Source organism: Sitodiplosis mosellana, unplaced genomic scaffold (assembly GCF_009176505.1).
Source record: "Sitodiplosis mosellana isolate CC-2019 unplaced genomic scaffold, AAFC_SMos_1.0 Smas_scaffold_1, whole genome shotgun sequence".
NCBI lineage: Eukaryota > Metazoa > Arthropoda > Insecta > Diptera > Cecidomyiidae > Sitodiplosis > Sitodiplosis mosellana.
Window position 1 is genome coordinate 10,351,681 of NW_022595244.1, and position 24,220 is coordinate 10,375,900.

Here is a 24,220-nt window from a genome sequence, read left to right on the forward strand (position 1 = left end):
TTTTAATTCATTTTGCATTTTATTTTACTTCATTTAAAACGACAGACCAAGTGAAGAGCATCTGTACAATTATTGTAAATAAATCGAATTCTAAAATAATAATAAATTTAACGTTTCTTCCATGTGAATTTGCGTCGAGCACCTTCTTGACCTGGCTTCTTACGTTCTCTTCTTCGTGGATCCCATTTCAGCAGTCCAGCTAAAGAGAAAAATGAAAATTCAATTCAAATTTCATTTGAAAATTCAGCAACAGATCTGGAAATTCGTATGAGAAAAAAATATGTGCAATATCTGGATAACTTACCAACGCGCATGTCTTCAATTGTTGCTTCATCGACAAAGCTTCGAAGTCCAAGTGCAATACCATAGCGTATAGCTCCCGCTTGTCCCATGTATCCACCATCAACTGCGTTTGCCACAATGTCCACTTTGTCAAGCATATTCGTGAAATGAAGCGGGAACAAAACCTAATCAGATGAATACAAATGTTTAAATTTAGCGATTATATAGGAAAAAGCGACATCTTTATTGATTCACTGAAATCGATTACAACAAAAAAAACACATGTGATTCGAATTCAATCGTCTATGTATGTAGCAAACGTTGGTATAAAACCATAATATGAATCAACGTTTGTCGGTGGAACAATTGTTGAAAATTGATCTCAATTATCAAATTAACGACATGTATAAAAATAGAGAAAGAATCACACGACGATCGTGAGTAATAATCGAGTCTTCAGCCATGTTGTAAATAAGTTTATATCTTCGCCTTGAATTTAGCTGTTCTCTCTCTATCTCTCGCAATCTGATATCAGATTTTCATTAGGTAAAAGTTTAAAATCATCTGTGATTTTACTTTATTAGTGTGAATAAGCCCAAATAATCCATTTTGAACGAAATAAGCGATTCTGCTCCCTCTCTTGATTTCAACAACAATCCCAATAATTCTATTCATTAATAATGTTTAGAATGGCAATGCCAAGCTATTTCAAAAAGATCCCCAAGAAAAAACTGTCGATACATTTCTGTAAACTTATTCGACTGGATATTTCGTCGTACTGCCCGTCTCTTTATATTTTTTTCCTCCTTTATCTCAGCTGGTGTTTCCAATGAACTGTAATTGAATTCAATTATATACAGTTCTTTTTTTCTTTCTTGAGCGGTAAGCATGCGGATTTGAGCAGTATAAAGAATTTGTATTGAGTCGCATTTCTTGCGATTTATTTAAATTGAAATGTGCGTCATAACTCGAAATATGAAGATGTGTTCGCACGAAGAACCAAACGAATGGAACGGAAGAAAAATTAATTCAAGCAAAACTTAATTCAAACACTTCGAATAATTTATCGGAATGGCTACAATGTGTGTACATGGGAAACATCTATCATTTGTATTGACATCAAACTGGAAGCGAATAAATCTCATTTAATTATTTCATCAAAATGATTTTTTCTAATTGATAAAAGTGGTTGGCTGTGCAGTGGCAAGGCACGTGAATGACATCTGTTTGATACGTAATTATCACACCGTTCTGGTCAAATAAGCATCTCTCTTTCTCTATTGAATTCGCACGAAACAATGGATTCACAAACAAACCGTTGTCCATGGGAATTTTATGGCATTAATGCAATTGTTTCGCTCGGTTCGATGTGTTTGTGTGTATTTATCAAAATACAAAACCGAAACACAATCGGCTCGGGTACACAATCTAATTGTCTGATCGACACAGTTGACCGTTTGAACTATTTGATTTATTGAATTTAAAGCGGGATTTTCATACATGAATCGAAATAAAAACGACAAATCGGAAACTGTAAGTCAGACAATGATCACATCAAACGGGTTATGTCATTTGGTCTTTTGGCCGACTCTGGCATATTCACATATCAAACTGAAAACTAGCCAAATGCTATGGGGTACATTATTGCTGTGGATGATTTCCAAAGTGGATTTAATGAAAGGTCAAATAAGTGGAAATCTTTGGCCTGATCTCGTCTTCAAAGACAAAAAGCGCTAATTTGATTTAATTGAGAACATTTTTCTTTCTTCAATTGTTTTACTCAATTAAAAAGGAATTCATTGAACAAAGTGTTTTACCTCTGCATAAATTTAACTACCCAATCGACAGCAAGCACTTTATTTTCTATAAAAATCTGAACAATTTTACAACCGACAAAAAAGTAAAAGTTATCATTTTTTCTGCTTATTAAATAATTATATTTATTCATAGTTGATAATTGACTTAATCATAAGAGAACTTAACTGCGAACTCACTTAATTGTATTGTTATTAATTTTTTTTTGTAAAAATAGCCGAAATGCTACTATATAGCCAAAGTTCAACAAAAATCATACAGTAATATAACGTATATGTATAAATTACTTTGACACTTGTTTAAGCTTGAAAAATATCACAATTTCATTTTATTTAATTGTTTTCCTCATTTTTCACGCCGACGAAGAAATGTCGACGACTTCATATTCTTGGCACAGTTCTATTTCAATAGTATTCATTGTTATTCAGTGTACTATCATTAGGTCACGTAAATACGGTATAAAATTTTGTTGCAATGCATCTCTCAAACTCAGAATAAAAGGAACCATTCAAATTTTGGTTTGTTTACTTCTCTAATATGGTTATCTTAATGTTTGAAGTTTTATTTTATAGTTTTCGTTTATGTCAATGAATATGGTTTAATTGTTGGGGCAATTGCCATTGTTCCTTCATCTACATATTTATCACTTTTTTCACACTTTTTATGGAATTGTAATTCTATAAATTTAAATAAGTAAACTAAGGGCACATTCACGATTCATATGTATATGTGATACGTAGTAATTTTCCATTGAAAATATAAACATTGTTGAATTCGATCAATCTTTTTTTGTTTGGTTGGCGTTGCTCTTATTCAGATTGTTTTTAGCATGTTCACTGTTGCCATTGCTGTTGTTGCTGTTGGTACTGTTGCTGCTGTTGTTGTTGCTATTACCGTTGCCATTGCCCGATTGAATTCTATTACCGATATTATTGTGACAAATGCTGTTGAGTGGCCGATTATTTGATGTGCTGATATTATTATTAATGTGGTTTGTATTTGAATTTTGTGGCGAATGCGAAAGACTTCGATTCAGGCTATTTTTATGTTGATTTGTGATGACGGTTAGCAGTTGATCAATGACTTGATGATTTTGCTGTAGAACCATTTTCAATTCGGATATTTCTTTGGTGAGCGCCTCAATTTTTTCCGCATTGTCATCGATTTTATTGGACAACGTTCCCACACTCTCCGTATCAAAACCATAGTCCGATTCATTGATGCGATCATAAAAATTTGTACTGTCACTCATCATTTTGTATTTTTGTGCGTAGTGCGGTGAATAAGTGTTTGGATTCGATATATATGTTGTATCGAAAAATTTCCGTTGCTTGCCAACTTCGTAGGCTGACATCAAAATGTCCTTGGGCAAACGTTTTTCACCCGGATTCAGCGGCTTTACACACAATACCACGCGATACGCTTGCGGTGACACCAATGCAGTGTAATGTAGCAACTTTCGCAGCCATGTGGGTAAATAGCGATTAAATAGAGCCGATTCAATGTACGATATAAGTTTGGTTTGTCGCACCAATTTTGAGAGTTCAGCCGTTTTTTTCAGCGCTTGAATGTCGTGCACAGCAATTCCGACCAGTAAATTCATTAGAATCACCGTCACGAACAACAAAAATAGCACGAATGTAATTTGAGCACTAATCTCCAGCAAAACGGGCGGATCTTTGCCATCCGGATCATTTGTTAGTAGGCTCAAATCTTGTTCACCAATCATCATAACAAGCACGGTAATGAACCCCATCAAGGGATTCGCAAACACTGGCGATGACGGAAAGATAACACAAAAGCTTATTGTAAATCCCACCAGCATACAGGAATAAGCCATGAATAGCTTAGCAAATTCACCCTGTACTTTCGTATACATGGCTACGTACACACCAAATATCGGCAGCTGACCGATCATCAGCATTAAATTTGTCCAACCTAAAAGCACGGCAAAGGCCGCTGTAAATTTTAAATAAACATACATTAAATTCCAAGAAAATGCGAGATTTATTCGAAAGGATAAAATCCGATAATATGATAAAAATTGATTTTAAATGTTTTTTCTAAATTTTTTTTGCTAAGAAAATTGATAACAGCTCATCGTTACCTATGTGATTTTGCCAGATATCTGTTCGATTGTTGTAAATGTAGGATGTAAGAAACACGCTTACTATGACGAACCACTCGATGATATTTTCCACTTGTGAAACGTACCTACGCACCGACGTATATCCCGTTAAACCGTAGAGTTTGCGAAATATTTCAAATATAATGATGACAACGAGCACCCACCATTGCATCTCAATCACAAATGGATTTGTTCGGAGTAAATCGCCCAAAATTGACTGCTTTTGACAGAGTTCCTGGTCTTTAATCGTCTCATTCATGAGCTTGCTGCCATTGTAGCAGGTGTGTGCGAGTGCAGTCAAAACATACAGCGTAAGGAAAAGAACGGTACAGAAGCAAAACACCAATCGGCCGATATAATATTTTCGAATTTTTCCCCATTTGATGTACAAAAATGCAGAACAAAGGGGGTGCTCAAGAAATTCTTTTTGGCCCTCATCGACGAACGTATTTAAATAGCTGATTTCTCTTGGATGGCAATGCTGTAGCAACTGTCGAAAGTCCAGCTCGAGTTCGACTTCTCGTGTTGCATTCTCTTGGGATTGGTGTAGCGTGATTGCGGCATCCAATTTTTGTGTTATCATTGCTAGTGACGTCGGTGTTTTTCGCGTGATAACATTCAATGCAGTAGTTCCTTTCTTCGATTTTGTCGTCACATCCGCACCATAAAAAATCAGCATCTCAACGCATTGAGCCAAACCGTCGAGTGCGGCCAAATGCAATGCCGTAAACCCGTATACATCTTTGTGATTGACATTGGCCCCTTTGGCAATTAGCAATTCCAAAATACTAAATGCCGATTCGCACTTGCTGACTGCAGCATGCAAGGGAATCCGTTGATCAAAATCTTCTGCATTTGGATCGGCGTTTCCATTTTCCAATAATTCCTTGACACATTCCAAACTCGAGGTGCGGCAAGCCAAATGCAGTGCCGTAAAACCGCGATGATTTTTCAACGATGCATCAGCACCTTTGGCAAGCAATAATTTAACACAGTGCACATTTCCTTCGTCCGATGCCAAATGCAGAGCTGTCGATTCTTTTTCACGTATACAAATCCTTATGTTCGGATCGGCACCTTCACTATCCAACAATATTCGCAGGCATTCGTGCAAACCCAAATCGGCGGCTAAATGAATTGCATTCGTTCCGTTAGCTTTGAGTGAATTCACGTCAGCACCTTCATTGATGAACAATTGCACACATTCGATTGCATTTGCCCGAACGGCGCACTGCAACAGCGATTCCTCACAATTGGCTTTGTTTGTATTTGTTGTGATCGAAGCACCATTTCGTATCAGCAATTCGGCCGTAGCAACTGAATTACCAAATGCGGCACAATGCAGCGGTGAATAGCACTTTGGCTGACTTTGCACATCAACACCAAGATCAATTAAAAATTTCACTGATTCAACGCATCCACTGAACGCAGCCAGATGTAATCCAGTGATGCCATTTGGATCGCAAAAATGCAAATCGGCACCGGCTCGCAGTAAACCGTCCAGTAAATCGGCTCGCTTCAAAAACGTCGACCACAAGAACGCGATATTCTTTTCACCTTTGGTCGCTCCTTCCATATACAATTGAATATTGTTTGCCGTAATCTTCCATGTTTCGGTATTTGAATCGAATGATTCGATGTCTTCAAGTATTCTCGTTCTACCGCCGACCATTTTCATTTGTTCGATTAAATTCACACGAATCGTATCGCTGCATATTTGTACGCTCAACTCCGAGCTGGGTTCTTCGAAACTGTCGTACATGCTGGGCGCTGATTCAGCCGGTGGCGATGGACCACACTCCATATATTCAAAATTGCCCGACGATGGATACTGTTCTTCAAGCATGGCATCCACGTTGTTCGTTCGCCAACGGACCATATTCGACTGAGTCGGCTTGAATCTGTGCAAAATACAAATCATCATCAATTTTCTTTCCACTCAATTAACGCTTAATTTTGGGTTTGATATCAACAAAAAATATGTTTTTTTTTTAAATATATTTGTACCATTTTAATTTTTCAAACGTGAATTTCGGCTAGTTTCGAATTGTGTGGCTTATGTGTGAATTGTGATTTCGAAGAAAAATTTGGAAGAGAGATTAATTAAAATTTAATTGACCACGTTTTGTAGTGCGTTAAAATCTATAACACGAATCACTTTTTATCACGCAAAAAATTAACATGTTGCAAATCAGTCGTAGTGTTTCTTAAAAAAAAACAAATTAAATTAAATCATATGGACTTTGTTCGGAGTAAACAATTCGAAATGAATGTCTAATTCAGTGAACGAGATAAGCACACTCTGTTTGAATGATTTCAATAAAACTTATAATTTATCCGCAAAAATGTACTACTAAAGCCGTCTAGTGGCGAAGTATGACTGAACTATACACGAAATGCAACTGACACACTGCCACACGCTCCGCCGTCAAAATATGGGTGCAAGGCAAACCGAAATGTGCTGATATGAGTGTTATGGACTTTCGATCGATTATTGTCTTACCTTGATAATGGAATTCCTTCGGCATCAACGGCCAGACTCGCCGCTCGAGACATGCGTCGATGTTTCGACAATTTGGACGTTCCTTCGCGATATCCCAAATTTTCCATTGCGTAATTTATTCAATTTGTTTCTCAGTGATCACTTGTTTTTTTTTTTATTTCTGTGTTGGTTTGGATGTTTTTCTTCTTCCTCCCTTTTTTCACAATAATAACTGCGAATCGTTTTTTTGTTGGTCGCACATTTTTTGCATAGTTTTTTTTTTGCTTCCGATTTCGGTTGTTTTTCTATTTATTTCAAGTTCACATGCACAGTGACACTCTTAGGTAGCATTCTGTTTGCCATTCACTATAATATGACTGTTTTGTAGCTGATTAGCAATGTTTATTAGATTTAAAGCACTGAAATATTTATTATACAACGCATTACTTCCTATAAACGACACAAAAATTCACATTGTAATTTTGTCAATCTGATGAGTCGACCACTTTTTTTTCAATTCGAAACTGAAGCTTGTACAGCACGAGTTTTTTTCTACTTATCACGACTATTTGTCTCTTTTTTATTACATTTTGATGAAGCTAAATGTGAACTCAGTGGGTGTGCCGTCAAAATTGTCTGGTATAGAAGTTCATTAGCCTTTTTTGATGGTGATTTCTGATTACACATTTTCGGCCAAATAACGGTAGATGCATTTCAGGAAGAAACCGTGCTAGCCGACCATTAGTTACTAGTTGAGTTATATCATAAGACCATTAACACTGAATTAAGTGGAAATGTTGATTATTCCGCAAATTATGTAGAACTATCGATGAGATTGAGAAATAAATGTTCTGTTTCTTCAGACATCTGTAATCAGATTAAATCAACTGGAGAATCAATGTATAAATGGCGTCGGATATTTCGTAAATCTTAAATTCAAATTATAGTATACCGTAAACCGTACTTATCATACGAAAAATTCAGAGAAATTGAAGATCGATAACAGAGAACATGATATAAAACCATATTAAAATCACTTGAAGTGCCAATTGCATTTGAAATCGTCTGAAAATCGAATAATCTTATCAAACGGTGTATACAACCTTCAACGTCTTCTTTGAATCTTCATTTATCTCATTTAATTTCTCTTCGATTCGAAGAATTAGTTTCTCTGCGAGTCGAAAAAATGTCCACCGTTTAAAATTGGCCATTGAAAATGATTTGAAATGAAGTCATCATCAATCAGATTCAGCCTCGATATGTGCATAGAGCCATCGCAATCGACGGAGTGAGAGGGAAATGTGATGAAAAGAAATCTTGGCGAATAAATTAGAATGTTTTGAGTTTGTTGTGTGGCGATAGTGTGCCGAGTTTTATTTGGTGTGTGCTGCAGCACACACAATCAAAGCGACAACAGTCTTGGAATGTTCATTTATGAGCCCCATAACTCACAATTTTCTGAAATGAATTCAATTGAAATGGCAACGTCAGTGGCTTTATTGCAAAATTGCTTCAGGCAAACTCAAATCCGACACAAGACTCAACACAATCAAGCAGAAGAAAAAAAAAACACACAAATTTTCGTTTAGCGAAAAAAGGGAAGAGTTGTTGCTTCGCAATATGCAATAAAAGGCTTTGAATATGCGACTGTTGTTGCTTCAAATGATTTTTTGAACGGATTAAAAGCGGCCGAATTTATGGTTTAATTAAACACTAAAAATTGTTATCAAAAATGGAAATTCACGACGACAAATGATAACAACGTAGACAGATTTACGAAGTTTAACGTGAGCTAAGCATCAGTTTCGAATTGAGAGGAAAAAAAATTATTTTCACAGAACATTCAACTAAAATAATTTAATTAATTACCGATAACGACTAACACTTTATCGAAAAAGATCACTATAAAAAACGATTTTTCAACTCTAATCCGAATCACGAGATATAAAGAAATACCGATCTAAGCTGTGCAACGGTTAAAGATCAACTGACTTAAATTACAGTTAAATTAAGCGAAAAATCGCAAATGATCGAAAGAAACGAACAAGAATACCATTCCCGCGCTCGCGAGATGGATACGATTGTGCGAAATGAGAAAGAAAAAACCAACGGTAGAAGATAACGTTTAATAACGAATTGCGACGAGAAACAGACACAGTACTCTCTTCTCTGACTTTGTTTGTATTGTGATCAGTGATCGCATTGATGTCTTGCGATTACTGTGATGCTGATCAAGTGTATGTGTGAAGAGAATTAAAACACATATTTCTATTTGAAATCTGTGTTCGTTTTTTCTCTATATGTTCGTCTATATGGTTCCGTATTCGAAATGAGAGGGAAAAAAACAGGCAACAAGGGACACCAAAAAATTACACGCTTCACTGGAGTTGGAATCGCGATAGAAAGCTTCGTATGAAGAGCCACAAAAAAGCGTCACACATACACACTTCCATTGAAACCATTCAAGAGAATACAGTCGAGAAAAAAAATTAAAATCAAAGCATCAGATGCCAGAATGAGAAACAAGATAAAACGATCGTAGGTGGAGATATTTAGTTTCAATTTGGCTACATACAAATCTTTCGCTTTGTCTCATTATTGTTGTTAATTCACACCCGATGTTATCGCCGCACACTTTATTATTCAGATTATGCTGTTTGCATGTTCTGGTGCGCACAGTGATATATTGTTCTTCTTCTTTCTCTCTTTCTCTTCTCTCTGTCTATGTCTATCAATCTTCCTTCCTCTCTCGCCCTCTGGACTGTGATACATCAGACAGAGTCCATGGAGTCAGCAGCGATTTTCCAACACTCTGACAAGCGTTCATTGTTTGAACGGTGATTGTACATACAATAATGATAATTGTTCTATTGCCGCTCCTGTGTAACCAATTGAATTGTTTAAAAAAAATCATTCCATGGAAATTGTTTACTTTAGTCACATTCATGAGATAAACCGTTTGTTCGTTATTTTTTGATGCGTAATTGTAGCTAGCACAACAAGTCAATGAGAACCGAATACGATTTCTTGGAAATTCACCAAATTGATGCGCGCCCATTAATCACCGCCACTTTTAGCAATGATTTTATTTTTGAATTGTCTAAAATCGTTTTTTTTGTTGTTGTATTTCCAGTATTCTGTGATTGAACTTACTGATGAAAATGAAGTAATAGTAAAAGTGAACTTCATTGACTAGGCCTAGTAATACTAAAAATCGAGTGCTTTTTTTCATCTGAAAAGGGTGACAATAAAGTGACTTGCACATTGTAGATTTACAAACAAATTCCTGGAACATTTCTTATTAAATAGATTAAAGATTATATTTCGTACGCAATTCCCGATCACATGATTATATTTGAATTGAAACAGTCTTTTCTTTTTCTGTAAAGATAATCAGTCATCTTGTTTTTTTCATCAATTTTTTTTAACCTAAATCAATGTGTGGAAAAATTAGATCAAACTTTTTTTTCGCAAAAAATTGCAATCCAGCATTGATAATATAGATGTCAACGGTGAAACAACATGAATTGACCGGTAATTAATGAACAAGCGAAATCGTTCGTGTCAAAACAAAACAGTTCCTAACTATTTGGAATGTGATTTGCATGTGGCGCGTGCTCTTCTATTGCTGTGTACACAGCTTGTAGCAGTAACTCTCTTATTTTCAATTAGTAATTCATGAGGAACGCGATTTGCCGGTGTGTGACACCAATAAAGTTTTTGTAAATAGAGAGACAACAAATATAATGACAATTTACCATTTTGCATGCGTGTTAATCATCATAATATTTGCTTGCATTTGGCAAAGCGGTTTTTTTTCTCGTTTCTGTCGCCTCTAAAAATATAAATCTTTGAGTAAATGAGCAAACACGAAAGATCATCGAACGATGGATTAAATGCAATGTTTGTGCGTGTTGGATGAATTGCGCACGTATCTGGGCCAGTGGATTTATGGTTTTTTTTTTTGTTCCAACAGCTACGTGTGATCGACGGCACATATCGCGTTTGATGATAAACAAGGACGCATGCACTCTACGAGAATGGCTCTAGATAACAGCGATATCATCTCTGGAAATGATAATAAACAGCATCGACAAACACAATTTTACTCAATGAATTCCACGGAAATCACTTCAACTTATCGAAGATGCGAAGATAAGAAAATTGTCTCTCGTGTCGCTTTTGCAGCACATTTAATAAGTTCAATTTGTACGGCGGTATAATTAATCGAGTGCATTATTCAGTCACTCTTTCTCTCTCTCTCTCTCTCTCTCTCTCTCTCTCTCTTTGTGCAAAATATCAACCGGTGCTGCATACATTGTGGGGAATTCACACAAAAAATGACATCATCGCGATCACCCGTGTGAATATGTATGTAATATTGCGAATTATTGCCATGAGTTGACAGTTTGATTGCGCCAAATATAGATGAATCTTTCGTACTGTCTACCAAAACGAATGTCAATCATTTTATGGGATCATAGCGCAACAAATAATGTAAATCACGTGTAAAGTTGAACTTATTTTTGTACACAAAAAATCGCCGAATCATTGGCACTGCCAAAATATTAGGCAAATGAGATGTCAACGGTATATTAATCGTTGGCATCAATCACATATTGACATTATGATTGGGAAGACTTCAATATAGTAATTATTCATAATGATATTAATGAAGGAACTTGTGAATCTTTTACGATACAAAATCGAGAGAAAAAAAACGTGGAACTGATAACACCAACAAAATAGCAAGCGCACACGTGTTCGATTTACTTGTAAGTTTAAATGATATTTATCTAATTTGCAACTTTTACATAGCATCGCTGAAATTTTATTGACAAGGTCATAAAACACTTTATCACATTACACAGAGATTCACGCGCCTGGCAGATGGTGGCAATGTGATGCTGATAATATTTATGTAGCCAAATATTTGACCAGAACACAACGGTCGGTCACGTTTTAAAGTAATGTGGAACGAGTGTGTTGAGATCACACATATTGTGATCATCACAACAATAACAACAACAAGTCTTAAGTGAACCAATGGAATGCGGGAGCAAACACATCAATTGCGTTAAATTAAGCATTATAGATTACAGCGTCAAAACTGAGCAGTCATTTTTAGCGTTAAAATAACACATCGGTCAATAAGTCCGTAGGATGACACAGAATTGTGTATTCTATCACAAAATCCATACCATTTCTAAAAAGTACAATCTTTTTTAGGAATCCTCTCAAAATTTCATTACAATCTGACCATTTGTTACCGAGTTACAGCTGTTTGATGCAAGTCACTTTCGAATTTTTCAAAAACTTGTGGAATTTTTGTGTTGATTTAACACTGGCATTTCAAAGACAAAATGGATAGAGGCATCCAATAAACATCAGAATTAGTTTACTATATCCCTGAACCATCGAAAAAAAAACTTGATACATAGAGAAATTGGATACAGACACAGTTATACGAGTAATTTTGTCGATAAACCTCCAAATTGGTCAAAAATGGTGGTTTCTGAAGAAATATTCAGAATATTCCAAGATATGATATCGGACGACCCAAAATGATGGTGCGCCAATTTGCTTTGATCATAAGCTAACTAAATGAAGCTATAGTTTTAACTTTATATAAACATAGACGCATGAAAGAGCCAATCAAAAATTGGGTGCCGCGTTTTTGTATTTTGAGCAAAAATCTCAACTTTTTGAATATTCGGAGCCCTGTTTGGGGCTATAAAAGCAAAATTTGAAGATGTTTTTGCACTCACATAATGAATAATGCGTTCATCCACCTATACCAGGGGTATGAAACGAATGTGAAAAACAATGCACGTATCTGGTATGTTACACGAATGCGAGCCTTTTTGCGTATGCGATGCTTTGAGTTTGATCACGGCCGGTTGCGATACCGAAAACCAGCAAATGTCGGCATTTTCGACGAAACTGACGTGAAGAACACAACAAAATTTCTCGTCAATCAGCGCGATTGGACTCACGGCAATGCGGACCGATATCGGAAAGTGCAGTTTTTGCTGAGCGAAGTGGTACGAATCGATGGCCCAGCAAACCACAACTTGAAAGATTTCGTTACCGAAGACTGGTTTGCATCGCTGCGCATGTGGTTCAAAATTCAGCGAAACATCAGCTATTTCCACACAACGTAGGGCATGCTGAACAGCGAATGGCCAAATAAAAGAGTGATCCTCTCACAAACAAGATGCCACTTGTGCCACGACCGCCAAAAGTAAAGAATTTCATCGCAATTCCCGTTCATGACTTCAATCTCAAGCACATTCGCATCGATTGCACGCTTTTCTTTCAAATTGCTCGTAATTTAGGCGTTTTGAATCATGCGATAGGAAAACGTGGCGGAAAAGTGTGCATCAGCGAAGAAACTTACAAGAGAAATCCGGCACAGTGTTGGAAACACGTGTTCAACATGAAGAAAATCAACAAAATCGGCGGCAGAAAAATTGAAATTCGATTTCTCGATTATTACTGATAGCGTTTCCGTTTCACTCACAGGCCCGTAGCCAGAAGGGTGCGTGGGGTGGCGGAGCGGGTATAATTTATGGAATTGAAATTAGAATGAGTTACATTACGTTCTTCAATAGTATTAGTCAACACAAGAAAACAGCCGAACGATACACTTCCAAACGAATTGCCGAACGACTTCTGAATTTTGTTTTATTCCATCTTCTATAATGACTTGATATTGAGACCTATAAAATCATTCTCTATATGCTTTTGTTTATAACGAATATTTATCGTCTGCGACATTTATTGTTTACATATATTCATTCAAAAACCAAAATTCATTCCCATGCTCTTATTCTTGAAAAGAGTGTTAGATTTATTGGAGCCAGCCAATAAATTGCATCAGTCGCGAGAAATGATCTACGTCAGAGCAATCCCACTGATTGATTTGGTCATCGAGGACATAAAAAAGTTACAAAATAAAAAAGTTTCAACGAATTTGAAACTAAAGCAACTGAATTTATGGTTGAAAATGATTTGCCGCTAGTCCAAGAAAGCTGAAATCGACGACAGTTGAAGAAAATTTTACAATAAATCAAGGGAAAATTAAGTTTCAGGATATTAAATATCAAAAATTTTCTATTGAAAAATTGAAAATTACGCGCCACCCCAAAAATTGGTCATGCCGCCCCATACAATCAATCCTGGCTACGGGCCTGTTCACTCATGTACATCAAATCGAACCGTACGCTGGATGCGAAGGATTTGAAGACAATTCAGGATATGTACCGTGAAGGACGATTCGTATATGAGCTTGCAATCGACCTTGGCGTTCGAACATGGAACGCAACCGTTCGTCGCACCGTTGCAACTGGTGATGAGGTAAGGCAATTGTAAATGAGTATTCATTTTCAGATAAACTAATGTACAAATTACTAATTGCTGTGGCATTTCATTGCTTTTTCATTTCAGGAAAACATCACGATTGCTGGTCAAACGTATCATTCGAGGGCGAAACGATCAAAACGTAGGCAGAAAGAAGAACGATGGCAGAGGACATTCAAGGGGCAACTACAACGCGACCTTCGGTCATATCCAGTGGTACCCTCGCCAAAGTCAAAGGATGCATGGAAGAGCTACATTTGTCATCCGTTGACTATGATGGCACTGGGAATTGCTGTGTTTGGAACGCGCAAGTACGCTCGCCTCAGTTTCGACAAATACGTGAAGTCAACTCGAGCCAGCGACAAAATTGCCGCATCGTTAACGAACAAAAAGCCATCAATGATTTACTTGGGCACAGCACAAATGGCACCGAACTCACCGATTGAAATCAAAAGACGATTGCGATGCCCCGGCATAAGAAAATTGTTGGCCAGCTTCAAGAAATTGAACAATTGCACCGTTCGTTTCGTCGATGAGTACTTCACATTGCAGACATGCGCAAAATGCTTTGGACGTTTCGATCCACGAACCAAACGAAATCGGTTCAAAGTTTGCCGACAGTTCTGGCTGAATGGGTATGATGGTCAAATATTGCCAAACAAAATCGTGACCACATTAAGTAGCCGAAAACTGAAGAAAGCACACAAAGAGGAGAAGGACGAACGAATGCAACAGAATGTGAACAACAATCAGCCACGTAACGCAGCCAATCCGACTCGACCAGCTAAAACACGTTTGGGGTCAAAACTTTGCAAATACTATAAATGTCATTCAAATCAAGCTGGTGACTTGGAGTGGTATGCGTCACACATAGATCAGAACGTAACCAATTGGCATCGTGACGTAGTGGCTGCAAAGTGCATTCTATACAAAGGTAAAATGATGAAATCGAAATGATTCTAATTATTTTGATTGCACATTTTTGTGTGTGATTTCTGTTTTAGGTCGTTGCGAGGTGTTCGGATACCGCATTCACCCGAATCTATCGAGACCGGTACAGCACAACGAACAGAACATCTCCGAAGATGAGGATGATGAATAGATTGCAGCAACCACTAGCAGTAGCACCAACTCCATATCACTTAAGAATACATTTTAAAAACAATACTTGTACTAACGATTTGTTAGCCAACTGGCCTTGATTAATTTGCGGGCCTGAGTGAGCAGCCTTCTATTGTTCACGGGAGTACGTACATTTGGTTGCGTACGTAAGTACAAATGAAATGACTTGGTTTTCAATTGAAAAAAAATAGAGCATTGATTTCATTCTATTTTCTTTCCATTCATTTCATGCACAATTGGACTACGCCCGAATTTCACTCATTTTCGACGGAAAAAATGATTGTGTCTATGGTCAAACGTAATACCACATTCAACCCTAAACATATACCCGGCTCGGATATATTTCATTTAATAATTGTAATTGTTACCTGGAACTTACCGTTTCTTTTGGTGCAGCAGCCTGAAAATAATTTATGTCTTTGCCATTGATTTCGATTTGACCAGTACCTTAAATTGCAAATCAAAATAAAATTTCAATTAAAAAATCCAATCGAGAGCAATTTCTCATTCTATTATGTTCAATTTTTCTTTTCTTCTAGCAAACTCACCAGGTGAAATGACGGTGACATCAGCTCTGCATGTTTTGAATCGGCACTCTGTAACGAGACATTCGTTTTAAATCCAACTCATTTGGGAAGAAAAAAGATGCAATTATCCTGAATTACCGTATGACGTAACATATTGGCGTCCATCTTCGCCGATTTTCGGTTCAATGACCTCACGTTCCTTCGATTGATTGTGCAACGTTTGCCGATATTTCAGAATGAAATCTTTGCATTGATACGAATATGGGTGTGCCAACAGTCGATCCATCATCGCAACAAAATTCTCGTAATGTTTATCGGAGATATCTTCAATGATTTTATTTTGTAGATTCTCTTTTGTTAACCATTGTGAATCATCCAAAGTTCTAGGAGAAATGCAATTAAAAGCCGTTATAATTTACATATGAAAATATAATCATAGGATGGCTTACAACTTAAGTCCTTCATTTGGTTCTTTATTCTGTCGAACATCTTTGTCTTCGATTTTATCCAGTTTTTTCATATGATCAATGGCTTCCTATAAAATACAGCAAAAATTTGTCACTTTGTTCATCATCCGATATCTTTCTTCGGTATACTTACATGGCACAAGTCATAGAAATGGGGGAAACAAGTGAAAAACATATAGTGAAATGGTCGGCCAGTTCTATCGAACTGGATCCTCTTACGTGGTGGGAACACTTCTTCGGGTGGTTTCATGAATGGTCGAGCCTTTCTGTCGTTCAAACCTGATGGAAACAAGTACTCAATGGCTGCCTACAGAATGGAAATGAAGATTTTGAAATTAAACCGATTTTTGGCATTTTCGCATGTATTTTGACTTCACTTACGTCTGCATCGGCTTGAGTGAACGTTTCCGGATCGGTGCCCATCATATTGGCCAAATGGCGCATACCGATGCGGTATTCTGCGCCAGCCTCTTGAATCATTTCATCGTATTCACGAGCTCGTTCCAAGAAAATCTTTGCTGCATTGTTCAATTTTTCTTTCGTTTTACCATCTGCACTTGGAACAACATCCTTTGATGTCACAACTGTGGTTGCATAACCGGCTTTTTGTGGCTACAATTGTAATTTAATTGGTAGAGTATTTAAAATTTGACCGCAATAAGAAATCACATAGTCAAATTTACAGGTTAGGTTTGTTTATGTATGCATATTATAAGAGAAACTCACTTTGATTTGGGCGGTATTCACTTGGAATCGCAAGCTGGGATAAAGTTTTCTACATAAAACACCTCGCAAGAAGCTATTTCCAATCAACGACATTTTAATTTCCAATTTTATTATTACGTGGACGATACACAGTCTCTTCAAAGAACAATCGTCCACCGATGAGAGAACTCATGCGATTACCTTCATGTGAACGATATGACAGTGAACTGTCAAATGTGACAGATGTGCGACTGACTGGAATGTGTGTACCGCAATTTTGACACATGCAAATACTGGCGATAGTTCGATTGAGTTCGGAATGTGAATGTACACGCGTTTACCAACTCGCACTTTTTCTCGCAACTATTTTCGTGTCTGCAGTATAGATATAGGTAAGTTTTATCCTCTTAATATCTTATCTCGCCGGAATATAATTTTTCGCGTACATAATTCACATAAAATCGATAAATTTGTGGTGAATTTCTTTGAATTGGATCACATTTTCATTTATTGTTGAAATTTTGAGTGAAAGTGATGCAATTTATGAATAATAATAAGCTTTCTTTGTTTCATGTAGGTCAGAAAAAAAGATGGGCGAAGGGAATCTTATCGAACAATTTGTTGCACTCGGCATGAGGTAATCAATAATAAATCAGTGAATTTTATGAACATAAACTGAATTACATTTTTTTCACCGTACAGTGAAACGAAGGCAAAAGAAACGCTTAAAAATGCAAATGTTACAAAGAATCTGTCGGCGGCATTGAATGAATGCAAAGATGCACCAATACCCGAAGGTGCCGGAATGCTGTTATATCATCTGGCCTCAAAAATTAAGGCACAAATCATTCATCACTTGCCATTACTCGTGAAATACGTTGTATCGCTAAAATTGGATACCACCGTTCGAGTTGATGCGGCACTTGATTACGTATTGAAAAATGGTTTGCAAGCAAGCGAAATCAATACGGCTGAACTTGAAAAACATTGTGGCGTTGGAATCGTTGTCACACCCGAGGAAATCGAGCGTCATGTTGAAGCGTCGATTGCACGGAACAAGGACTCCCTTTTGGAACAACGGTATCGCTTCAATGTGTTCAAAATAATGCAAGAGGTTCGTGAGCATTTGCCGTGGGCCGATGGGAAACAAGTGAAAAATGAGGTGGATGTGCAAATTTTCGACTTGTTGGGCGAGAAAACGGCCGCTGATTTGGCACCACCGCCAAAGAAACAAAAAGAAAAGAAACCAGCGGAGAATGCCGGCGCCAAAACCGATAAGCAAACCAAGGGTGAAGACACGTCGAAAGTCAGCGATGGTGCTGGTTCAATTGCTGAACTGATGAAAACCAAGGTACATTTCCATGTTCCGGGTGAAAATTACAAAACTGATGGTTATGTTGTGACACCAAACACGGAGCGTTTGCTGAAAGAGCATCTTAAAATAACGGGCGGACGCGTGCGTACACGTTTTCCACCGGAGCCAAACGGTATTTTGCACATTGGTCACGCCAAAGCGATTAACATCAACTTTGGATATGCTCAAGCTCACAATGGAACTTGCTACTTGCGTTACGATGACACGAATCCCGAAAAGGAGGAAGAGAAATTCTTCGTTGCCATCAAAGATATGGTCGAATGGCTAGGCTACAAACCCGACAAAATCACTCATTCGTCGGACTATTTTCAGCAACTCTACGAATGGGCTATCGTTTTGATCAAAAAAGGCTTCGCGTATGTTTGTCATCAAACCGCTGATGAAATGAAGGGATTTATTAATCCGAAACCATCCCAATGGCGTGACCGTCCGATTGAAGAGAATTTACAACTCTTTGAAGATATGAAAAATGGTAAAATCGACGAGGGACTTGCCACGCTTCGCATGAAGATCACGCTGGAAGAGGGCAAAATGGATCCAGTCGCATATCGTATCAAATTTATTCCACATCATCGTACTGGTAACGATTGGTGCATTTATCCCACGTACGACTTCACGCATTGTCTTTGCGACAGCATTGAAAATATCACGCATTCGTTGTGCACCAAGGAGTTCCAATCACGTCGATCGTCATACTATTGGTTGTGCAACGCTCTCGATATCTACTGCCCCGTCCAATGGGAATACGGTCGATTGAATGTAAACTACACGGTGGTTTCCAAACGTAAAATTGCTAAATTGATTACAGACAAAATTGTCAACGATTGGGATGATCCACGTTTGTTCACACTGACCGCATTACGAAGAAGAGGCTTCCCAGCTGAGGCAATCAATAATTTCTGCGCGCTGGTAGGTGTTACAGGGGCCCAAGGTACAATCGATCCATCAATGATTGAAGCTACCGTTCGCAACTACTTAAACACAACGGCACCGCGTCGTTTGGTCGTGTTGGAGCCACTTAAAGTGACACTCACCAATTTCCCATTCAACAAACCACAATCCATCACCGTTCCAAACTTCCCGAACGATGCAAGCAAAGGCACACACCAAGTCACTTTCGACAAGGTAATTTACATCGAACGAACCGATTTCAAGGAGAACCCAGAAAAGGGCTATCATCGTTTGTCATCAGAACAAGCAGTCGGTTTGCGTCATGCTGGTTACGTAATTCGTGTGACCGAATTGAAGAAGGATGCTGAAGGCCAAGTTCAAGAATTGATTTGCACTTGTGAGAGCTCAGAGAAAGCGGCCAAACCAAGGGCATTCATTCAATGGGTGTCGCAACCAAAAGAGATCGAAGTACGTCTGTACGAGCAACTATTTTTGCATAAAAATCCAGAAGATACGAATGAGGTACCCAACGGATACCTGTCCGATTGCAACCCGAATTCATTGAAGATCGTCACTTCGTATACGGATGCATCACTGTTGGACAATTTAAAAGTCTACGATCGATTTCAATTCGAGCGAATTGGCTTCTTCAGCGTTGATCCTGAAACCATAAATTCACGTGCCGTTTTCAATCGGACTGTTACGTTGAAAGAAGATGCCGGTAAATGATTTTTGCATCGAAACAGAACTCTCATTTAATTGATATGCCAGTTGAATACAAATTTTTTTTCTAATGAATCAAATAAAAATATTCAATTTTATTCGGTACTTTGCTTTATTATTCTTAATTTTAGCTTGAAGAGAGAAAGATCACATGGTTTCTTAAAAGTATTGAATTGGGCTGCTTCTTTATTATTCGTTGATAACAATCGAAATTCCGTGTGTATCGGGCTCTTCACCATCGTCACTATTATCGCTAAATGGCTCATCTTCAGATTCCCCATTTTCATCGAAGTGTGTGTCGCGCTTGCGGTACGATTGGAAGAATGAGTTCGGGTCGACGAGTGCACTGCCCGATGGTAACAACGAAATATTTTCAGCGATAATCTTTTGACGCGTTTCGAGCCGTTCTTCAGCTTGCTTTTCCATTTGCTCGCGTAACTTTTCCTGGTGTTGCTTTTCCATTTCGATCTATTGAGTTCGGAAAATAAGAGTAGGCAAAAATAGTGGTCAGTTATTGTGAAATGATTTAAAACATTTCGATTGAAATCGAAATTGACTTACTGATTCTTGCAATGAAATCAATTTGACGGCGTTGTTTCGTAAATTTGGTGGCGTAGCTGCTGTCACCTCCCAATGTTCACCATGCATCCGTTGTTTTTCCTTCTCAACGCTGTGCACATCACTTTTGGTGGTTCGAAACGGTAGAAATTTTTGCTTGATTTTTGCATCTTTGACAAAGGCCACATCTTTCTTCATCATATTGATGGCATGTGGCTCCAGTTCAATAGCACCATTGGATTTGTTTGCATCATTTCCATCCGATTTCGTACTGGTGTTTGGTGAATTTTCACCATTTAGCGAATTGTTCTTTTTATTTTCCGCATTTAGCATTTTGATATCCTCCAGATCGGCTTCTGTGATGAGACTTTTCGGTGGTTTTGTCACTTTGACCAATTTTGTTTCCCGACTTTGTGCAATTATTTTCAATGGATCAACTTCGGCATTTTCATCATCATCATCGCTATCCATTGTATCGGCTGCTACCAGAATTTGATCACCACGCACCTTTCCACCATTCCATTCCATATGAGTTAGCGTTTTTACGCCCTTTTCGACAATGTTTAGCTCGGAGAAAAGTGCAGCCGCTTGATCAATCTCGTTGCGCGCATTGATTTCTTGCACAATTTTTTCATACAACTTTTGTATTCGCTCACCTTTGTCCGGTAGCTTTGTCCGGTAGCTTTTGATTTAGAACCAATGGTCAGGTCTTCGAAATATAAAATAAAGTGTTCAAGCAATAGAAAGAAACTTACTTGTTCGATAGCAATTTCTCTTGGCGGTCTCGCATTTCGATTAGCTGTGGTTTTGTGTATTTTGTCAAATCCTCAATATACTTCTCTTTCACAGCCGTTGAAAGATTCACGGGAGCGCTTTGAATGGGCATTTTGAAATTTGATGAGTAAAATTTTGAGTTAAAATAAGGAAATAAGGATGCAAAGAATGACAAAAGTGCGCAAAATATAACCAATACTTTTGAGGTATAACAAACGAATGCCAAAAGTAGAAATGTCAGTGTGATGCGTCCGGTATTTGGGGTGCGTTCAATGGATTGCATGCAACAGACGAACGCACTTTCCATTGGAATGCTGTCAGTTTTCTTATTTGCCGTAATTTCAAATATGACTAGAAACGAATTGTAGCACAATTAAATTTTTCTTTTTCAATAAATTTATATACTTTTGTTCAATTCAATTCTTATATTCATAAATAACAGCGCTCTCTTTCTATATATAGTTTTTTGAAATTTTTCTTTTAACATTTCTATTTTAAATTTCTCAATTTCAAATCAGTTCGACTTTTTGGATGTGTTTGGAAAGTTTGCTTTTCGTATCTTCTTTTTTATATAAAGTCGGCATCATCTATGATGTAAAAGCTTGGCATCTTCTTTACACTGATCCATTTTTCATTATCTCCCTTTGTAACCTCGTCGGGGACTATTATCTGTTCATTTTTGCCGAAAACTGTGAGCTCAAGCTTGATGATTTGTTCACGTTTTTGGATGATATCAAGTAGATCCAAATAGATCGGAAGAGTCAAAATGAACTCCGGCAAGTCGATTATCAGGTGTGTTAACCGGTTTGCTTTGCGAACAATCTCGGTTATTCCATACCGAGTGAATATTGTCCGTCCCTTGATATCCAATGTTTCGAGTTGCTTTAGATTTTTGGCAAAGCTCAAAATGTGATTTTCATTCAATTCATCGATATCAGTTAGTCGCAGCACCTTCAATGTGTTGATTTGGGCAATTTTTTCGAATATTGTATCATCTCCGACTCCATTCATAAGCCGCAGATGCTCAATAGCCACGCCATTTGTGATTAATTTCTCGATAAGACGGCACGGTGAAATGACATTATACAAATCTAATTTTAGAACCTTTAAATTTTGCAACGATGACAAATGCAATAAGTCGTTTTGCATAGCATGTGCTGTATTAAATCCTCCATTCGTGTATTCGAATTCTTGAAGATATTCCAATTTGCTGACTGCTTTGAATATCGTAGATGTTATATTATAACATTCAGTAAACGATAGACGTTTTAATGATGGATTCATTTTGAGAAATTGAACGATTGAGTCGTTACTCAAATATGCAACTTGTATAAATGTCACATCTTCCAGCTTTGGGAAATTCTTCCATAAGACATCACTCCACAATTCGCAAATGCTACCATCCAGTACTAAACGTTTGAGATTTTCCATTGGACCTGGGTTGCAATCGACGATCAGGCAATCGAAGAGTGTCAAATTCTCAACACAATTAAACAATGGTCTGATGATATCCGCTGAATCGTTGGTTATATCGAATTCCCGCAACTCCAATGATTTCAGATGATAGCAATACTGTTTGATCAGCTGCAACAACCCGTTTGAAATACCGAGAAATGGGATGAAAACTGCAGTGCTCATTTCCAACGTTACAATTTGATCGCCAAAAATGCGTAAAAACTGTTCCGCTTCTTCTAAGCGATCGGTTGCAACTCGTCCAGTATTGCCAAACGATTCAAAATCAAAGCACTGACTGTATTTCAATCGAAAATGATATTTTGCCAGGTTGCGTAATCGATCGCAGGTGTCAGCAAAATTGCTCAACGTTTTCGGATCCATTTCCATGAAAATTGTCAACAAACAATCTGCACTGAGTTCCATCAATTTTTCGATTCGAGGTTTTCGCTTTCGTTTTGGCTCTGGCAATACGATATTTTCATTCATTTGTTCCTTTTTGAAGCTTCTCAGCATATATCTCGTTTGCCGTGCCGATACCGTTACATTCGATCCATATATCTCTGTATCAGCCGCATTGCTTGGGCGTGTCCGTTTGGCCGGTGGCGGTCCAACGTCTGACATTTTAAGTTTTCGATCGGAATTCGGCTAGCTGTGGAACAGAATATCATAAGATTTTCACCATGCACAGTCAAATTTTCATTTAAATTACCTCTGAAAAGTGATTTTCGTCACGGAGACTGTGATATTCTCCAGTTGACCAGCGTTTCAATGGATGCACATAACCTATTTCAAGAAAAAAGCGATTGACGAATTAGATTTGCTGATGTGAATTAACTCATTTTCTTGGCACAAACCTGTTTATGCTCCGAAATCAGGTGAAGCGGCTTCGAATGGGCAACAAGTTGAATGGGCCAATTTGATCTACAAATTCCACAAACTTTGAGGTTAGATTGATGTGCACCGATAGCCGTTCTTCACGAATCCAACGGATTGCCAAACACTGCGTTGAAAAATATTCCATTTCAATTGATTAATCATTCTGTAATCAATTCTGTACTCCAAATATTTTGCTAATACAGTCGAATATGGAAGTCATACTCGAACAACGAGACTTACGTTTTCATTAATGGTTCAATTTCTCGGCGCAATTCGGTGTACCAACATTTTCTCGTTGTTTATCGTACAAGAAAAATGTCCACCGTTTTATTCAAATTCACACAATGATTTATACAAAAAAAAACATAACAATCGACTAAAAACAATTTCTAATTGAAAAAATGCAATATAGAAAACAATACAAGCGTTCCGTTCGGTGTATTATGCATGCAACCGAATTATAAGTAGCAATGAATCACAAACGTAGCGCGTCGTTGAAAGTGACACGTTTGCAATGCCCAATGAGGAATGTGTACAATATCTGTAACAATTTTGTAATGAAAATGTACACAGTGTGTGCACAAACGGTGTACACTTTCATACAATACGCGTTACAAGAATACCATAATTCCTCATTGGGTGCGAATTTGGCGGCATGAAGATTAACCATATCTCGTT

At 37.6% G+C, this 24,220-nt stretch overlaps 5 protein-coding genes across 9 annotated transcripts; 2 read left to right on the forward strand and 3 right to left on the reverse strand.

Annotated features, from left to right (window-relative positions):
* On the reverse strand, positions 1–17,138 carry LOC129579803 (28S ribosomal protein S9, mitochondrial). Its single transcript, XM_055469983.1, has 9 exons — positions 16,912–17,138; positions 16,567–16,797; positions 16,319–16,492; positions 16,168–16,253; positions 15,857–16,101; positions 15,740–15,787; positions 15,571–15,638; positions 305–467; positions 1–199 (listed from the first exon to the last, which is right to left on the reverse strand). The coding sequence occupies exons 1-9, from the start codon at positions 17,002–17,004 to the stop codon at positions 108–110; spliced, it is 1,200 nt and encodes a 399-aa protein (XP_055325958.1). The 5' UTR covers positions 17,005–17,138; the 3' UTR covers positions 1–107.
* Positions 2,196–9,085, reverse strand: LOC129579751 (transient receptor potential channel pyrexia). 4 transcript variants are annotated; one of them, XM_055469934.1, is made up of 4 exons: positions 8,577–9,085; positions 6,729–7,126; positions 4,205–6,126; positions 2,196–4,056 (listed from the first exon to the last, which is right to left on the reverse strand). In XM_055469934.1, exons 2-4 carry the CDS (start codon positions 6,833–6,835, stop codon positions 2,876–2,878), a joined length of 3,210 nt encoding a protein of 1,069 aa, XP_055325909.1. In that variant the 5' UTR covers positions 6,836–7,126; positions 8,577–9,085; the 3' UTR covers positions 2,196–2,875. The 4 variants fall into 4 exon arrangements, with proteins under 4 accessions (XP_055325909.1, XP_055325897.1, XP_055325903.1 ...); XM_055469922.1 differs by having other exon boundaries at positions 6,729–7,157; positions 8,577–8,726; XM_055469928.1 differs by having other exon boundaries at positions 6,729–7,157; positions 8,591–8,724.
* On the forward strand, positions 13,938–15,314 carry LOC129579813 (uncharacterized). Its single transcript, XM_055469994.1, has 3 exons — positions 13,938–14,066; positions 14,157–15,003; positions 15,074–15,314. The coding sequence occupies exons 1-3, from the start codon at positions 13,968–13,970 to the stop codon at positions 15,169–15,171; spliced, it is 1,044 nt and encodes a 347-aa protein (XP_055325969.1). The 5' UTR covers positions 13,938–13,967; the 3' UTR covers positions 15,172–15,314.
* A 6-nt stretch (positions 17,139–17,144) lies between the features above and the next one.
* Positions 17,145–19,977, forward strand: LOC129579781 (probable glutamine--tRNA ligase). The gene is made up of 3 exons (XM_055469953.1): positions 17,145–17,282; positions 17,468–17,527; positions 17,593–19,977. Exons 2-3 carry the CDS (start codon positions 17,481–17,483, stop codon positions 19,883–19,885), a joined length of 2,340 nt encoding a protein of 779 aa, XP_055325928.1. The 5' UTR covers positions 17,145–17,282; positions 17,468–17,480; the 3' UTR covers positions 19,886–19,977.
* On the reverse strand, positions 19,973–24,183 carry LOC129579788 (uncharacterized). 2 transcript variants are annotated; one of them, XM_055469972.1, is made up of 6 exons: positions 23,783–24,183; positions 23,521–23,666; positions 23,376–23,449; positions 21,193–23,315; positions 20,441–21,119; positions 19,973–20,347 (listed from the first exon to the last, which is right to left on the reverse strand). In XM_055469972.1, exons 4-6 carry the CDS (start codon positions 21,516–21,518, stop codon positions 20,069–20,071), a joined length of 1,284 nt encoding a protein of 427 aa, XP_055325947.1. In that variant the 5' UTR covers positions 21,519–23,315; positions 23,376–23,449; positions 23,521–23,666; positions 23,783–24,183; the 3' UTR covers positions 19,973–20,068. The 2 variants fall into 2 exon arrangements, with proteins under 2 accessions (XP_055325947.1, XP_055325939.1); XM_055469964.1 differs by lacking the exons at positions 19,973–20,347; positions 20,441–21,119 and having other exon boundaries at positions 21,590–23,315.
* Positions 24,184–24,220: the final 37 nt, after the last annotated feature.

Coding starts and splice junctions, on each gene's coding strand:
- LOC129579803 (XM_055469983.1), bottom strand. CDS start 17,004: ATGTCGTTGATTGGAAATAGCTTCTTGCGAGGTGTTTTATGTAGAAAA. Junction 16,493..16,566: donor TCACTCAAGCCGATGCAGAC/GTAAGTGAAGTC, acceptor TCCATTCTGTAG/GCAGCCATTGAGTACTTGTT. Junction 468..15,570: donor CTGCTGCACCAAAAGAAACG/GTAAGTTCCAGG, acceptor TCATCTGATTAG/GTTTTGTTCCCGCTTCATTT.
- LOC129579813 (XM_055469994.1), top strand. CDS start 13,968: ATGTACCGTGAAGGACGATTCGTATATGAGCTTGCAATCGACCTTGGC. Junction 14,067..14,156: donor CCGTTGCAACTGGTGATGAG/GTAAGGCAATTG, acceptor TTTTCATTTCAG/GAAAACATCACGATTGCTGG. Junction 15,004..15,073: donor AAAGTGCATTCTATACAAAG/GTAAAATGATGA, acceptor TTTCTGTTTTAG/GTCGTTGCGAGGTGTTCGGA.
- LOC129579788 (XM_055469964.1), bottom strand. CDS start 23,287: ATGTCAGACGTTGGACCGCCACCGGCCAAACGGACACGCCCAAGCAAT.
- LOC129579781 (XM_055469953.1), top strand. CDS start 17,481: ATGGGCGAAGGGAATCTTATCGAACAATTTGTTGCACTCGGCATGAG. Junction 17,528..17,592: donor TTTGTTGCACTCGGCATGAG/GTAATCAATAAT, acceptor TTCACCGTACAG/TGAAACGAAGGCAAAAGAAA.
- LOC129579751 (XM_055469934.1), bottom strand. CDS start 6,835: ATGGAAAATTTGGGATATCGCGAAGGAACGTCCAAATTGTCGAAACAT. Junction 6,127..6,728: donor GAAGGAATTCCATTATCAAG/GTAAGACAATAA, acceptor TATTTTGCACAG/ATTCAAGCCGACTCAGTCGA. Junction 4,057..4,204: donor TATCTGGCAAAATCACATAG/GTAACGATGAGC, acceptor TAAAATTTACAG/CGGCCTTTGCCGTGCTTTTA.